This window comes from Nanorana parkeri, unplaced genomic scaffold (assembly GCF_000935625.1).
Source record: "Nanorana parkeri isolate BGI_ZX_2015 unplaced genomic scaffold, ASM93562v1 scaffold438, whole genome shotgun sequence".
Classification (NCBI taxonomy): Eukaryota; Metazoa; Chordata; class Amphibia; order Anura; family Dicroglossidae; genus Nanorana; species Nanorana parkeri.
The window spans coordinates 248,094-264,516 of NW_017306706.1; the positions used below are offsets into that span (position 1 = coordinate 248,094).

The 16,423-nt window shown below is 40.0% G+C and overlaps 1 protein-coding gene across 1 annotated transcript in view; it reads left to right on the plus strand.

The window, feature by feature from the left end:
- LOC108790014 (potassium channel subfamily T member 2-like) overlaps window positions 1–16,423 on the plus strand; it is a 424,109-nt gene that overhangs the window by 128,899 nt on the left and 278,787 nt on the right. The window contains exons 4-6 of the mRNA XM_018560180.1: window positions 3,245–3,293; window positions 8,133–8,192; window positions 15,203–15,277. Coding sequence (XP_018415682.1) covers window positions 3,245–3,293; window positions 8,133–8,192; window positions 15,203–15,277 — 184 coding nt within the window. The remainder of the gene's footprint in view (window positions 1–3,244; window positions 3,294–8,132; window positions 8,193–15,202; window positions 15,278–16,423) is intronic.

Consider the following 16,423-nt stretch of genomic DNA (forward strand, 5'->3'; position numbering starts at 1 on the left):
CTTAAAGTATATGTCAACCTACATTCTGCTTTTCAGTTAGTTTAGCATCATGCCTCACTCCATACAGTTTTCTTGGGCAAATCATTTATTTGTGAATGTGTTGCCAAGTTTCTTTCTAGGGATCCTGCTAGTAATAGCAAAAAGTTTCATTTGTATTTTTTAATGATTGTGCTGAGGTTTATATTTGTCTCTGAGACTCACCTGTGGCACAGAAAAAAAAGCTTTTCTAAAACTTTTTTTTATTTTTGCTTTACAAAGAGTAGTCTGTATTTTAATTTTTTTGCTGTCTGTGTACTGTTGGAAATATATTAATTACTTCCTGTCTTAGAGGTGTGGCAGGAAGTACAAGGAAAATTCTACAAAGTTAGAAAATTCCTTTTTTTTTTCCATATAAATGTTTTTATTATTTTAACACACAGTACATCCAACAGAATGAAACATTACACAACATGGTGCGCAGACCATTATCTCAATAGAAGAACATGTAGCAGTATTTTGCAGGTACATCTGGATACATATGTATGGGGTGGTTACAGATTTCTAGGTAATCATATTTTATGACATTAGATCACAGTGATTTGATTGTTTGTAGGACCTCTTGTTCCGTAAAGGGTTCTTCAAGGGAGGCTTTTTGGGATGATGTGAGGCAGGGGAGATCTAGGCCTGCAAAGAAGTTGTTGGCCAGGTCTGTAGAGAAAGAGTCTTGGGAGGCGTATAAATTTGAGAGGTGCTGTTGGAAGATTTCCAGGACCTTGGTCGGAGTGCTAGTGTGGGTTCCTATAGGGGTTTTTAGGCGAATAGGTTTGAACGTGGGGTCTAACCGTCGGAGTCTGGAGGCCAAAAGGGAGTCCGCTTTGTTGCTTTTGAGATAAAATTTGTGGGCAGTGCGATGGAGTTGTTTGGCGGCATGATCCGTGAGTAAAAGATTTAGGGCTTGACGGGCTGATTCTAGCGCTGTTTTATGAGTAGGGGAGGGATCTGAGGTGAAGGCTTGGGAGCTTTCATTAAAGTTCCTTTCAAGGGATTGAAAAGTCATCACATCTGTCTTCCAATGCAGCAGTGCGGTGGCCTATGTCCCTGATTTCCTTAAGCAGCCTGTCAGTTATCTGCTTTGATGTGGATTGGAGTGCTTTCTGGAGCATGGCATCAAACCGCTGCAGTAAAGCTGTTTGGGATCTTTTGCGGGAGCGATCTCCTTCATGGCTGCTAAGATCCCCCTCGTCCATATCACTACTGCACACTGAGGCTGCGCGGGCTGTTACCTCATGTGAGAGGGCCGCGGGCGCCATCTTGGACGATGCTCTGGCCATCGCTTCCTTGATGGGCTGCTGTTTCCCCTTCTGCTGAAGTTTGGGCGCTGCGGACGACATAATCAGGTGCAGGGGTCGTCCCGATTGCTGGCTGGGGTATTGAATCGGGTGTGCGGGGCGAACTTCCGGGTTACGAGCGGGATTGCCTTGGTGAGTTGCGGAGCCGTCTCAGAAGGCCTGCTTCATCGTCAGCTGCGCGCATGCGCCCCCTTCAATTTTTTTTAATTCCGAGATTGAGTCTCGAAAATTCCTTTTTTAGACCGCTTTCTCCAGAACAGATGTTTCCATTGGAAAGTTACCCTCACCAGAACAGATGTTACCATTGGAAAGTTACCCTCACCTCACATGGTAATGATAATGAGATTCAAGAGCCCCATACTTAGTGGTGAGAATGGAAAATCAGGAACAAATGATGAAATTAGAATCTTGTAACCAGCATAAAATATATCAGGGTAAATCAAGGAGATTACACTAAATATTCCCCCTATATTGCCAAAAGTATTGGGATGCCTGCCTTTACACGCACATGAACTTTAATGACACCCCAGTCTTAGTCCGTAGGGTTCAATATTAAGTTGGCCCACCCTTTGTAGCAATAACGGCTTTAACTCTTCTGGGAAGGCCTTCCACAAGGTTTAGGAGTGTGTCTATGGGAATGTTTGACCACTCTTCCAGAAGCACATTTGTGAGGTCCTAATGGTCCTGAGGTACTGATGTTGGACGAGAAGGCCTGTCTCGCAGTCTCTGCTCCAACTCATCCCAAAGGTGTTCTATTGGGTTGAGGTCAGGACTCTCTGCAGGCCAGTCAAGTTCCTCCACCCTAAACTCACTCATCCATGTCTTTATGGACCTTGCCTTGTGCACTGGTGTGCAGTCATGTTGGAATAGGAAGGGGCCATCCCCAAAATGTTCCCACAAAGTTGGGAGCATGAATTTGTACAAAATGTCTTGGTATGCTGATTCCTTAAGAGTTCACTTCACTGGAACTAAGGGGCCAAGCCCATCCCCTGAAAAACAACCCCACACCATAATCCCCCCCTCCACCAAACTTTACACTTAGCACAATGCGGTCAGGCAAGTACCGCTCTCCTGGCAACCGCCAAACCCAGACATGTCCATCGGATTGCCAGACAGAGAAGCATGATGTGTCACTTCAGAGAACATGTCTCCACTTCTCCAGAGTCCAGTGACGGCGTTTACACCTCTGCATCCGATGCTTTGCATTGCAATCGGTGATTTAAGGCTTGGATGCAGATGCTCGGCCATGGAAACCCTTTCCATTAAGCTCTCTACGCACTGTTGCCAATCTAAAGGCCACATGAAGTTTGGAGGTCTGTAGCTATTGACTCTGCAGACAGTTGGCGACTTCTGTGCACTGTGCGCTTCAGCATGCGCTGACCCAGCTCTGTCATTTTATGTGGCCTACCACTTCATGGCTGAGTTGCTGTTGTTCCCAGTTGCTTCCACTTTCTTATAATACCACCAACAGTTGACCATGGAATATTTAGTTGCAGGGAAATTTCGCGGAACGCCTGCATACGGGAAAGTCCCAAACAAAAAATACCGTTGTTTACATAGTGTAAATAATGGGTGTGGTGTTAAAACCAAATTTGTTAGTCCAGATAAATACCTGTTTTTTCATAACCATCTCTTAAGAGATGGTAAAATGTAACTTTTTCTACAGTATCATCACATTGTTAAACATAAAGCAGCATCCAATTTAAATGATTAATTAAATCTAATAATACTGCAATACTGCATAGATCACTTCCACTGTACCAGCTGAGCAATATGGTTTGTTAAAAAATAAATAAGCCAAGCACAAATATGTGCCATCTCATTTGCTGTAGATTAGAAATATTCTAAGCTGTCTTGAAAGAAATAACATTCTACCTGCTGAGCTGTCTTTTTTACTGGCTTGTGCTTTATTGCAGGTCTTCTATACTATGGGTTAACAGACGTTTGGCCCTCTGGGAGCTTCAGGTAATGTACTATTCTATGTTGTACTACTTTACAATAGAATGGTCTTTATTGACGTTATAAGTAGGGTTAGAAGCTCTATCAGGTTTTTAGTGCTGTATGCGGCTCTACTACAGAGATTTATCTTCACTGTGTGGTAGAGCACTTCACCCAAGTGTCATGAGAAGAAATTATAAGATTGGAGGTCACTGGGACAGAAATACATACACACTAATAAAAACCCAACAAAGGTTCTAACTTTTCTCCCCACTATATTTAAAAATGTGTTTGCGTTACTGTATCTATTTTATTCACAAATATCCCCAAGAGTCAGTTAATTTGATTTGCACTTCATACCAAAACAATTCATCTGGGGTTTTAAGAGGCACACACCATTGCATTTGTTTAAAATCAGTATTAATGTATTGATTCCAACAGATTTTTTTTCCAATAAAAATAAAATTTGACATCCAATAAATATAGGAATAAAACCACATTAATTTATGTCCCTGCCATATCTAGTATAAACTTAAAACATAATTACTTATCAAGATAGGCACAGATCCCATCCAACAGAGGGGGGCATGCTCTGGATGGGATCCGCACCTATCTTGACACCCCTTTGGGTGAGTAGAAGCAAACACAACTCATAAAACATTTCTCTTTGATGATGTTTTTGTCAATGTAAAAATAACTGCCCCTCTCTGGCCAGGTTAACTGGTACTTGTTTGATTTACATAGGACAAGTCTACACTGTCAAGAAGAGTTACAAAGTAGCTATGAAATGTAAAAAAAAGTATTAAATACATTTTTCCCCCTATTTAACCCTTTAGCAACCCTTTTTTTTAAAACCAAGATCAGCCCTAACTGACTCAGTCCATCCTTGCCTTCTCTTCTTAGCAATTATATTGTATTTAATTTTTTTTCCCATTGATAATTAAAAAAAAAAAAAACATTTTCCTTAGTTTGTTCCTCATTTTTTTTACTGGCACGTTTCAGAAAAGCGTAACATTGGAAAAAGCTGTTATTTCATTTTTAAATAGCTTTGCTATACTTTATAATAGAAAAAAAATGTTGGTGTCATTATACAGATGAGAAATTATAGAACAAAATGACAGGAGCACTTGATGTTTGAAAACCAACACTGGTCAAATTAGAAAATATTTTTTGTATTTTGTTAAATCTTTTGTCTATAGATTCCATAAAAAATTCAATATTTTTAAAGGCATTATTGACAAGAGAAATATATGTATTACTTTGTTATCTTAATTAGTTCTTCACACTACCAACTACATTAAAAACAGAGAATGTGTACATTTCATTGGCCAAACCTAACACTTAATTACTAATAACTAAACGTAATTGCAATTACCCAGCTCAAAGAACCCATACGTTCTCAACATGAGGCATGACATAATTCAGATTGAATGTACTGCAGCACTTCAATCAACTAACAAGTTCACATGTCATTAAAAGGAACCTGTAAATAGACAAACCAAAATTTGTATGGAATAGCAGGTGTCCTAATGTGCCTTTAAATCCTTTTAGTTTTACTTAATTAATCTCCAATGTGTTTTATGAGCCTGAACATTGGTTAAATGCTGTATGCAAATGCCAACTTTTTTCTATTTGATACATAAGCACGCCTTACTACATATTTCAATGCAATGTAGGTGCTTTAAAATAGGTCACTGATGCACCAACATGCCATTGCATGATGCATGGACATGCTTATATTGTAATTCCAGCCAAAACTGTATTTTAAATAGTGTGGGGGGTCGAAATGCTGTAATATATTTTTCATTAACAGTCTATTTGTGAGTATCACTTTTTGTCCCAGTGATGGTGGCCACTGCAATAAGGAGTGCAGGCAAACCTCTCTAATTGAGACACAAACAAACAAATCTTTGTTTTGTAGTTTGGAGAAGGTTTAGAACCTCCGCCAGGGTTTTAGTATTCTCCTGGGGCATATGTCCCTCACATACCATTTAGCTGATCGTGGTCACTGGTACATCAAACGAGGGTAAATCTCCCCAGTGGGGGTACAAACAGCAGCAGAAGCCTGAGACTTTACTCTACCCCCTACTTTACTCCATTTCAATTTATGGTTTGAATTATAGTGCTGACTTGCAGGTAAATCCCTATTTGGGTCTGGTTGGTGTCGAGTTTCATTTAACCTAACCAAAACTATTTTTTATCACCTTCCTGTGTCTGCTATTACATAGCAATTCTGATACACTTACTATTTGCTAATAACAGGATGAAATTTAAAATTGGCCATAGACACCAGAGGTTATCAAGACATGCAGTCTCTTGATTCAGCCACAGGTTTGAAATCTGAACATTCAGATTCACTTCCAATGTGAAGGTGATTATTTGCTTTACACAGCTAAACAGAGTCCTGGTGGCTATAGCCTGTTTAGAGGGGCTCCCTGCCAGCGACGAATGGCATATGTCATTGGCAGTAAAAGCATTACTTTATCTTTGTGACTCCACTGAGGAAGAAAAAAGAAATGGGGATGTAGTTGTCAATGGGACAGGAAGACATGGACTCCATTGAAAAAACAATGTCAGTGTTTCAACCCCTCCTCACTGTATTTAAAATATGTTGTTATCTGTTGCTCAATGCAGATGTTTCCTATCACTTCCCATCCTGTGACCCCAGGACCACCGAAAGGAAGTAAAACCTGATGCAAGCTATAACTCTTTTAAATTAAATAAAACGCTTTGGCTCGTGTCAGGCTTTCAGGTCCTTAGCATATTTGAAATAAGTCCTCACTTAGCAAAAACATTTTATCTCTAAAAAAGATACCCATTGCTTAGATATCCATTGGATAGCTTAGACTTGCATAACTTAGACAACAATAGATAAAGTATGCCATGTAACAATAACGTATTGTTTTTACTTGGTTGCCTGTTATGTTTTTTGAAAAAATATAAAAAAATGCTGAGGGTGATCAACAAGTTCTTAAAGGGAATCTTCATACACATGTGATTTCACCAGGGAAGGCAAAGTTCAAAAATGGATATTACAAACTCAATTTTTTTTTTTTTAATATTAGGGAAAATGTTTTGCTTCCTCACAGTCTTTGTCACAAACTCTATTGTTCCATTCCCCCCTACCAAACATTTTGGCATATCTGTGACAAACCGTTCAAAGTGTAGCCACACTTCTAGAGTTTTAGCACTGCAATGCAAATAGATGTGGATGTTTGCCCACACTTTACACTTGGCACAATGCAGTCAGGCAAGTACCGTTCTCCTGGCAACCGCCAAACCCAGACACGTCCATCGGATTGCCAGACAGAGAAGCGTGATTCGTCACTCCCGAGAACACGTCTCAACTTCTGTAGAGTCCAGTGGCGGCGTGCTTTACACCACTGCATCCGACGCTTTGCCTTGCATTGGTGATGTAAGGCTTGGATGCAGTTGCTCGGCCATGGAAACCTATTCCATGAAACTCTACGCACTGTTATTGTGCCAATCTGAAGGCCACACAAAGTTTGGAGGTCTGTAACTATTGACTCTGGAGACAGTTGGCGACTTCTGCGCACTGTGCACATCAGCATGCGCTGACCCCACTCTGTCATTTTACGTGGCCCACCACTTCGTGGCTGAGTGGCTGTTGTTTCCAGTTGTTTCCATTTTGTTATAATACCACTAACCATTACCACTAATACCACTAACCAATACCACTAACTAGACCATGTGATATTTAGTAGCAAGGAAATTTCACAGAACACCTGAATCCAATGATCTAGAGGGGTGTCCCAATACTTTTGGCAATGTAGTGTATTTCTGCCCTGTGTTTGCAGCACATCACTGCATGCAGCTGGGGCATATTTTAGGTCATGTGGCCTGGTATTATTCAGGAGGAGAAGCACATGCTTACCCCCCTTTCCTGGCCTGCCAAGTTGCATGCTGAGAAAAGTGTTTGGTAATGGATTTTGGGAGAGGTGTCAGTTTTTTTGTATTGGCCTCCTCCTCAAATCAATAATAGACCCTTAGGGCCTAAAAATCGTATTGGCTTTTGGCTGAAGATCTTTTTTGAATGCAATGTCCACATTGTTTAGAATGGAAGACAATATTGGAACACACGTTAGTTATTCCACATTCCAAACATTTCTGCACTCTGGAAACATTTTCTGTTTCTGTTGAAGAGCATCTGCTCAAAGGACATTGGATATGATGTCTAAAAGTCTCCTTATTCTGAAAAAGCTTGTAAGTCTGATAAAACACTTTGCATGGTCTGATAATCCTTGTGCATCCTTAGCTCCTTAACAGTATCTGTCATGACAAATGTGTTGCCACTAGGGAGAGTTAAAATGTATGTAAGTACTTGAGTAGAAACTGGAAATAACATGTTTACTATAATTTCTTCTCATAATGATTGAGAAAAATAACAGTTCTGGTAATAAAAGCACAACAACACTGTATTTTTAAACTGTTCATTAAACATGCACTTTTATGTCCTAATAAAAAATGCAGACATGTTGGAGTTTTCTTTCTGCTTTCACAGTTTAGTAAAGTATTTTCAAAGGTTTCACCTACAACAACATTGCAGTGACAGAAAAGTACTTTAGTAATACATTTTAATTGTCACATATTCCTTAATTTACCACAAAGAAATGAGAGTTCTGCTAAGATATATAGTACAGGAAATAATGAACCTTGATCTTAAACTATTGTAATAACTAATAAAAAAGATAATTAAAAAATAGGAAAAAAGTGAAGTTAAATAATTCAGTAACAACAGTCCTGATTAACATTATGCTTATTATAATAACATTTTATAATGTGTTTCTTTCTATTATAAATCCTTCCTCTGAAGAATAGTTATCTTATTTCCAATCTGTTTCTCAGGTTGCAGTAGCTCTGATCAGCCTTTTTGAAACAATACTGCTCATTTATCTAAGTTACAAGGTAAGTGCTGTTTTTTAATGTACCCATGTATATGATCATATACATACAGTATGCTAGTATAAGAAAGGACAATCAAAATGTTAATTGTATGGCAAACTAAAAGAGATGCATCTTTTCTCATAACAAAAAAACATATTTTAATTAAAACATATTTAAAATACAATCTACTAGAAAAAAGTGAGGTAGAAAAGCCTTGTTTGAACATCCCATTAACAAAAATATACTGGGTCATGGGGTCACTGGGCCATGGGGGTCAGGGGGAGGCAAAGCATAGCACCTATTTCACCCATGTTAAGGGGGCCCCATTCCCACATCCTGAGCTCCAAAAAGTGATGTGGGGGTTTTCAGAGGGAACATCAGGAGGGATATTAGAATCTGTAAATCCCAGAATAAGATTGCCCCACCAATATCCTCTCATGCTAGGTAAGTGGACAAAGGCTGCATACTATCCCTTGTTACTAATTCAAAATAAAAAATGTAAACAGTAAATAAAAACACCCACACCAAAATGTCCTTTATTAGAAAAAATCAATAATGTCCCGATTTAAGACATTCACAATTGTGAATGGTGCCAATTTCATGAGTCTCATAAATTCCTCTTTGAGACTCATGTAATCTGCTGCGGGCTGTAGACAGACTGTTTGCATCCAGGTACAATTGTCCACAGGTAAACATGTACGATTAGTTGCAAATTGCCTGCAAACAGCTGCGGTCAGTGGCAGCTGTCATTGTATCGTACAGTATCGGCCACCAGCAGAAGACTGCAGGCGTCTCGCTGAAGAATTTGTGAGACTCTTGCAATTGGCGCCATTTGCAAGTGTGACTGGGGCTTAAGTTCATCACGGTGTTGATTTTTTTTATTTACAATTTAAATTTTATTTTGTGAATGAGAAACAATAGGTTCTATGTACCCTGTACTTATTCACCTAGGGAGATCAGATATCTGGGTGCCCCCCTATTCTAAAGGGTGCTCCATATTCTGATAAAACAGTAGAAAGGCATCATGGCACACTCACAAACCAGCATGTAAAACAACTTGTCTCACCACTAAGGATAATAACAGAGGTTTGGATACACGTCTTCTGCACTATAAGAGGTGCCTTGGCGCGGCAGTGCAACTTTCACATCCTCTGCAGAAGACGTGTATCCAAACCTCTGTTATTAACCTTAGTGGTGAGACAAGTTGTTTTACATGCTGGTTTGTGAGTGTGCCATGATGCCTTTCTACTGTTTTACTGTTCAAAGCCCATTTCGTGTGCACCTTACTGTATAACAGGTGACAAATTGTTGAGTGTGTTTGTCGTTTGTTTTGCCTGACCATATTCTGATAAGTCCCCCCTTGCAGAACCTCACATCCTCTCCGGGCATTGAATGTGGGGAGGAGGCCCTTGTCCCCATCAACATGGGGGCAAGATGCCTTACAAGGCTGGGAAACTTTGCCACTTCCTCTTTCAAAGTTAATTTGACTCATATCTGCTTTACTTTCCAAAGTGTTCACCTTACATCCTTCACCCATAAACCCACTTTTCCTTTAGAGCATGATAGTATAGCAGCAGACTTCTCCCTCAGTTTATGTCATATATGGCTGGAAATGGACTGTACAACAGCCATGTACATCATATTGTAATGTCAGCTCCATAGAAAAGGCTATAGGCAAAAAACATAGAGAGTAATGCCAATATTTGTCATATGAATGACTCTGTATATTGTCCAAAACTTACAAAACTGTCAAATTAGCAAGAAATGACCAAGATGAGAGCAAAAGAAGCAGCCTAGGAAAGCTATTCAAGCAAACACAGTAATGGAGGCCACTCATTGATCATTAATCAGTGCTCAAAGCAGATATATTGGAAAAGGCAAAGAGGCTGGCTATCTCTGATGAGTTTTGCCCTGTTGGGTCTAAGGGTAAAAAGTGTCAGTCGAAGCCAGAAGGTAAATTTGCCTTTTTACTTGTTTCCCAAAAAATATTTAAAGAACTAACAGATGATCAGTGTGTGGTCCTTATTTCTTTTCTAGCTTGTGTTTGTGGGGGAAGACAGGGTCTGGAGAGGGTTTTGCATCTGAGGCTAGAGAAGTGTTCCCCAGTGTGGTAGAACTGGAGCAGAACTTTTCTTTTTGATAGGGATGTTGGAGGAAAAGCCATCAAAACAGCTGGCAGGTGAATTAACTTAGTTATCTTTTAATTCTCTTTTGTTGTTTTAAAATATATCTATATTTATATTGTAACTATTGCTAAAAAATGTGCGTGTGTAATAAAATATATATTATTTACAGCTTTTCAACAACCAAAAACAGTAATGATATGCAAATGCAGTAATGTAGAGAAGTCAATTAGCTTTACGTTTACTGGTTGCTATAGGGGATTGAAGTTAAAGGAGTTCTAAAGTCACATACTTGGGTTTGTTTTTGATAATGTAATCAAAGTTTACTAGAAAACAATCCCTTTTATGCAGTGAGTGCTGCCTTTCAACTGCCCATCACTTTCAATAATTTTCTGGAGTCCCAGTGTGCTTTGTGTCTCTTTCCCTGCTGCTTGATGTAATGCAATCTCGATTTCTCATGATTTCATAGACCATAATGCATTGCTTCTAGCAAGCAATGATAATGTTACATTGTTCAGATGTTGAGTTGTAGTTCAGAAGGCAGGCTTTGTTAGTTGTGACACAAAGAGAATGCATATTCACAGAGCTGCGTGAAATTGTGTCAGTGCATTGAGGAGGTAATGTACATCCTATGGGCATCTTCAATAGGTATGTTTACAAACTTCTAGATCGATATGGTTATTAGGAGTGGAATGGGAAAACTTATTTCAAAACATAAACACAGACCAGATGTGGGATTGTTAACTTATGGAAAATGAATATAGAAATACATATTTATTTTTAGTTTTTGACTATAGATACCCTTTAGAATAATCCAATTATTCCTTCCATTACCTTACTTGATAAGTGTAGAATTAATACCGAAAAAACACATGGGGAGGAATTTATCAAAGCAATTGCGACAGTTTTAGCCTCTTAGATCATTTTTTTATGTGCAAATCTGTCTTTCAACATGTGCCCCTGTTTTGACCTGAGCTTGCACTACTTTTCCAACTGCAGGTGTTTTGCACATGTTTTCTTCAGAGCTTGCACTACTTTTCCAACTGCACGTGTTTTGCACCTGTTTTCTTCAGAGCTTGCACTACTTTTTCAGTTGCATATTTTTTGTACCTGTTTTCACCTGCACTTGTTCTGGGCTTTCTAAAACTGGAGCAACACCTAAGAAAACAATCACAACTTAAGAAGTCCCCTTGACCACTTCTTCAAGATGTGACAGTTAAGCTTTTTGCCTGGAGTTACAAGTCTTCTTTCCTGGAGTCTATTTAACCTCATTTAACAACAACATTACACTAGCATCATAAATCTAGTGCAAATATATTCCGTGCGAGTTCAAACACTCGCAATTGCTATGATAAATTCCCCCCATAATATTTATTTTCAGTTTCAATCTTTCTTTGTGCATTCCTTAATGGAAAATGGTACTGAGAAATTAGTAGGCTAATGATGCTGATCTCCTTCCAAAAATGCTGCTACCTGGCTGTTTAGGGCTTCAGTATTTTCTGAGTTGCTAACCCAAAGCAACAATTTAAGCAGTGAAGTCAGCATGTCTTATCTGCATACTTGTCTGGGTCAGTAATTCAGATAGCATGTTCTAGCATGTTCAGAAGAAAAGGTTAACAAGAGCAGCCTTTTTATATCTTAGCAAACGAGAACTGAGCTCTTTTTAAACCTGCTACTTGCAGGGCCAGATTAAGAGCATCATGGGCCTGGTACTGTCGGTCGAACGGACGGGAAGCAGCAGAGGCGACTCTCCAATTAGGCAGTTGCTCACTCCTTGCTGTGGCTTCCTAATTTGCCTGATTAGAGAGCCACCAGCGCCTCCGCCTGATTTCAGCCAAGCCAGCCCAGATTGCCATCTGGCATACTGAGGCAATCCAGGCTGGCAGGGCCTATTTTCAGTGGTGAGCCTGGAGCTGGTGCTCTAGTAGCCCCTATGTTAATCTGGCCCTGGCTACTTGAATGACTGTCTTTGACACCATTGCTTTTTGAGTTATTGACCCAAAACAAACATGCAGAAAGTGAAGTAGCGATAATGGTAGCAATGGTCTTGATCTGCATACTTGTTCCAGATCATTTACTCAGATAGCACTAAAGCCAGTAATAAAATATAAAATAATCAGATCAGATAATCAGATGTTTTTATTGAATACAATTTTTTTTTAAACAGTGGGAGAAAAACTGCAGTGTGTATTTTAAAACAAAGAGAGAAAAATAATGAAAAAGTATGGCTAACATTCACATTGAAAGAAAGGCAGATAGAAGACCTGTATTGTGCTGTACATTTCATCCAGCCTTTACAAAGTTAAGATCGACTAAACACATACCCTGTTTCCCCGAAAATAAAACCTACCCCGAAAGTAAGACCTAGCACTATTTTTCAAGATTCCTGTAATATAAGACCTACCCCGAAAATAAGACCTAGTTTGGTGGTAGCATGTGAGTGGGAACTTGAAGAGCAGGAGAGATGGTATCAGCTTGCAGGGACATACTGTATTAGGGGATGACTGGGGACTCCCTTCGGGCAGTGCAGTGACAGGGAGCACTCCAGTACCATACTTCACCAACTGCTGTCCCCCTGAAGGCACTGCTTAATGTAATGGTACCGTACTGTAATGTGTACCGGTAAATGGTACCGCACTTTACTGCGCCGTCCACTGTCTGATGTCCCCTCTGCTGCACCGCTGGTACCACTGTCCCTCATGGCAAAGCATGCCAGGACTGTAGAAAGCAAGGCTGCGGCTGCGGAGGGAGCAGAGCCGCATTAGCAGATACTTCATCTATAGCGCCAGTTACTGTGATAGGTGGAGTGATACCAGATAACTTTGGATTGTTGTACATGAATAGCTTTAGATTATTGTACATTTTGTTGCACAGTAAAAAAAAAAAAAAAGACATCCCCTGAAAATAAGACCTAGTGTGTTTTTTGGGGACAAAAAAAATACAAGACAGTGTCTTATTTTCGGGGAAACACGGTATCAAAGGCTGAAGTAATGGTCTTCTATGTATACATTTGTTTATGCTATTACATGCTCTTGAACTGCTGAGGTATAAGAGCAGTTAGCCCTAATGAAGCGGTACTTTTTCCTTCAGCCCACTGTTAAGCAATTTTTTTAATGCCTAATTGAAGTCGCACATCTTTTTTTTCTCTTTTTAGTCCTGTACTGCAAGGTGCTGTGATATCTAACTGATTTAAATACCTTCAACTACACTTTTCTCTTAGTGGAAATTCTCTCCCACTATAGTGCTCTATGATGGTGTAGTTGAGTGATGGCCACACCCCAAACACAGTTATTGTGTGGAGAAAGAATAGGGATGTGTCTTACTAAGTCAGTTAACATGCAATGGACAGCGTTTACAACTTTGGTGCCTATGGAACTGTACAATCATATTAAGACACAATGCAAAACTACTGTAACAGGAAAGTAGAGGTTAAATGAAGGCTTTTATTACAAGCTCTGTCTGATTGAATATGTATTTCTGCAAATTCAGTCACACTTTAAAAAACTAGAGTCAGTCCTAAATCTACTAAATATTGATCCTTGCATCAGAAACCACATATTGACACAGCTACCAGAGGCTCTGGAGGCTTTACTTCATTTTAGATTAAAGGAAACATGTTATAAGAGAAGTATGAAGGCAGCCATTGCTACCCTCCCTCTGAAAATGTCTATTGCCTGGCTATCATGCTGTACCCCTGGTAGGTGTGCTCTGCTCCAGGTACAGTACTGACTGGGTGCCACCACTGAGCACTTACATCATCAGGCAGATTGGTATCATGCTTGATGGTGTCTGCATAGTTCTAGCACTGCAGGTCCTGCCAACTGTCAACAGCGGGAATATGCAAGATATATAACTGCCCAAAGGTGCTTGCATTTACATGAACTTATGCTTCAGAGGATGGAGGAGAATGTTTTTCAGGTAAGAATTAATGAATCATTAAAAAGTGGCAAAATGTACCCATTATTTTGGCAAAAACACAAACTGTTCAAGCACAATATGAGACATTTGTAAAGGGTACAGGTAGGTTCTTATCCTTGTGTGCATGATACCATACTGACAGATATATTTCAAGGCAATGTAAGGGGGATTCTTTACCCACTGACCACCAATGTAAGAAACATTATTCCTATGGACCACAAGGATTTGTTCCTTTGATTGCCTGCTATTGCCCATGAATTTCAACTGACCCTTTGGTGTTACGATTGCCCATTTGTTCCAATGTATTGTAAAAAAAATTCCATTTATAGTCCATGAATTGTCAGGATTACCATCTTTTCCTAGGAATTGTCACATCTGTGTACAGGACCATACTTCTGTGACTGAATACCCTGCAGGCCTGTCCTTATCAAATCACACAGGTTTTGCTATTAAACCCTTGATTGTTTTTTGTTTTTTTTTACATCATGCCCATTTCTTTTCTGTCTATTATTAGTATTTGTTTAATTTTTATTATTAACTTTTGAAAGATCTTGCCACCAAAATTATATGAATTAATGGGTCTATTCACTAAGCTGCCAAAGGATCTAGCCGTAGCTTCGGCTGATCCTTCGGCTAGCTTCGGCCCCAGGACTATAGCACGTACAGCTCCCGAAGTCGGCCGAGCGGCTCAGTCGAGCCGAAGGCATATGCTTCGGGTCGGCTGAGCCGGGGTGAAAGCTAAAGCTGAAGCTGGCCGAACGGCAGGCCGTTGGCCGGAAAACAGCCTGCTACTGACGGCTGGGCAGCTTAGTGAATAGACCCGTAAATCTTTCACAGCTTAAAATACAGTTTTGCAATAATCAAAGCAAAAACTAAGGATGTGATGATAGTCTATGTGCTCTGATCATCTAACTTTGACATGCAGTACGTCTGTAATCTGTTTATATACTTTTAACAAATTTGATATTTTTGCTTTTGTTTTTTCCAAAGGGAAACATATGGGAGCAAATTTTAAGAATACCTTTCATATTAGAGATTATTAACACTGTGCCCTTCATCATTACGGTAAGTAGAGTTTGGAGTAAATGCTGTAGGAACATTAGCATGGGCTACATTTGTCTTGCTTGACTATACAGAATGGCATATATAACACTTTGCAATGCCAGATATAACTTTATAAATTGCTAAAAAAGAGACATGATAGATATTGCTGTATTTAAAAAACAACAACAAGCTCTTCCCTCCCTTGTGGCCTCTAATTGCAGTATTTTATGCTTTTCTTCTTTCATTTTTCTGAAGCCTTAGTCCAGTCACATAACAATGTAAGGCCTCCCATTCTCCCAGGCTGGGTGGTCCTTACTGATGCAGAGTGTAGGGCTGACATGATAACATCAGCACCACTCTGTGTAGATGAAGGGTGCCATGGTGATGCGCCCTCATGGGGCAGGGCCATGTTGCTTTGTACTCACAGTATGTACTCAATAATGAACCTAAAAGACTAAGAACATCTTGTAATGAGGAGGAGGAACTGCAAGGGACAGGTCTGCAATGATGGTGAGTATTCCAGCCTGTTTTATTTTTTTTAATACCTGGGTATGTTTTTTTTAAAACATAAACATTTACGGTTCTATTCACTAAGCTGCCGAGGGCAGCCGTGTGAACAACCGACCCCAAGTGAAGTGAGCCGAACACTGTTCGGCTATTCACATCAGGCTTGTACGGCTGATTTCAGCCGTATATCGGCTGAAATCAGCCCTACATCGGCTTGCTTTGCATGGCTTCAGGTCGGCCGAACATGCTCAGCATGTTCGGCTGACCCGAAGTGCAGAAGGAGTTCGACTCAGCCGATCCAACATCTGGATCAGCTGAGCCGAACCTCCGGCAGGCTACTCACTGCTGTTCGGCCTATTCTTATAGATGCCGAACAGCAGTGAGTGAATAGCGGCATTCGGCTTGGAGGGACTGAGCAGAACAGAAAAATAGTAAAAAAAGTTAAAAAAAGTAAATAGAAAACGATTGTGCGGAGCTAGCAGTGACAGCCAGCTCTGCCCAACAGTTTTCGATTGTCCGGCGGTTCTGCTGCCGTTAAAAAAAAAAACTCCACTGGCGCTCTGGGAGCCTCCCGCTCCCGGCCGCCCAGGAGAGAAACACTGATTTTTCTTTTTTTTTCTTTATTCTGACACGGAGCCGTGTCAGAATAGAAAAAAAAAA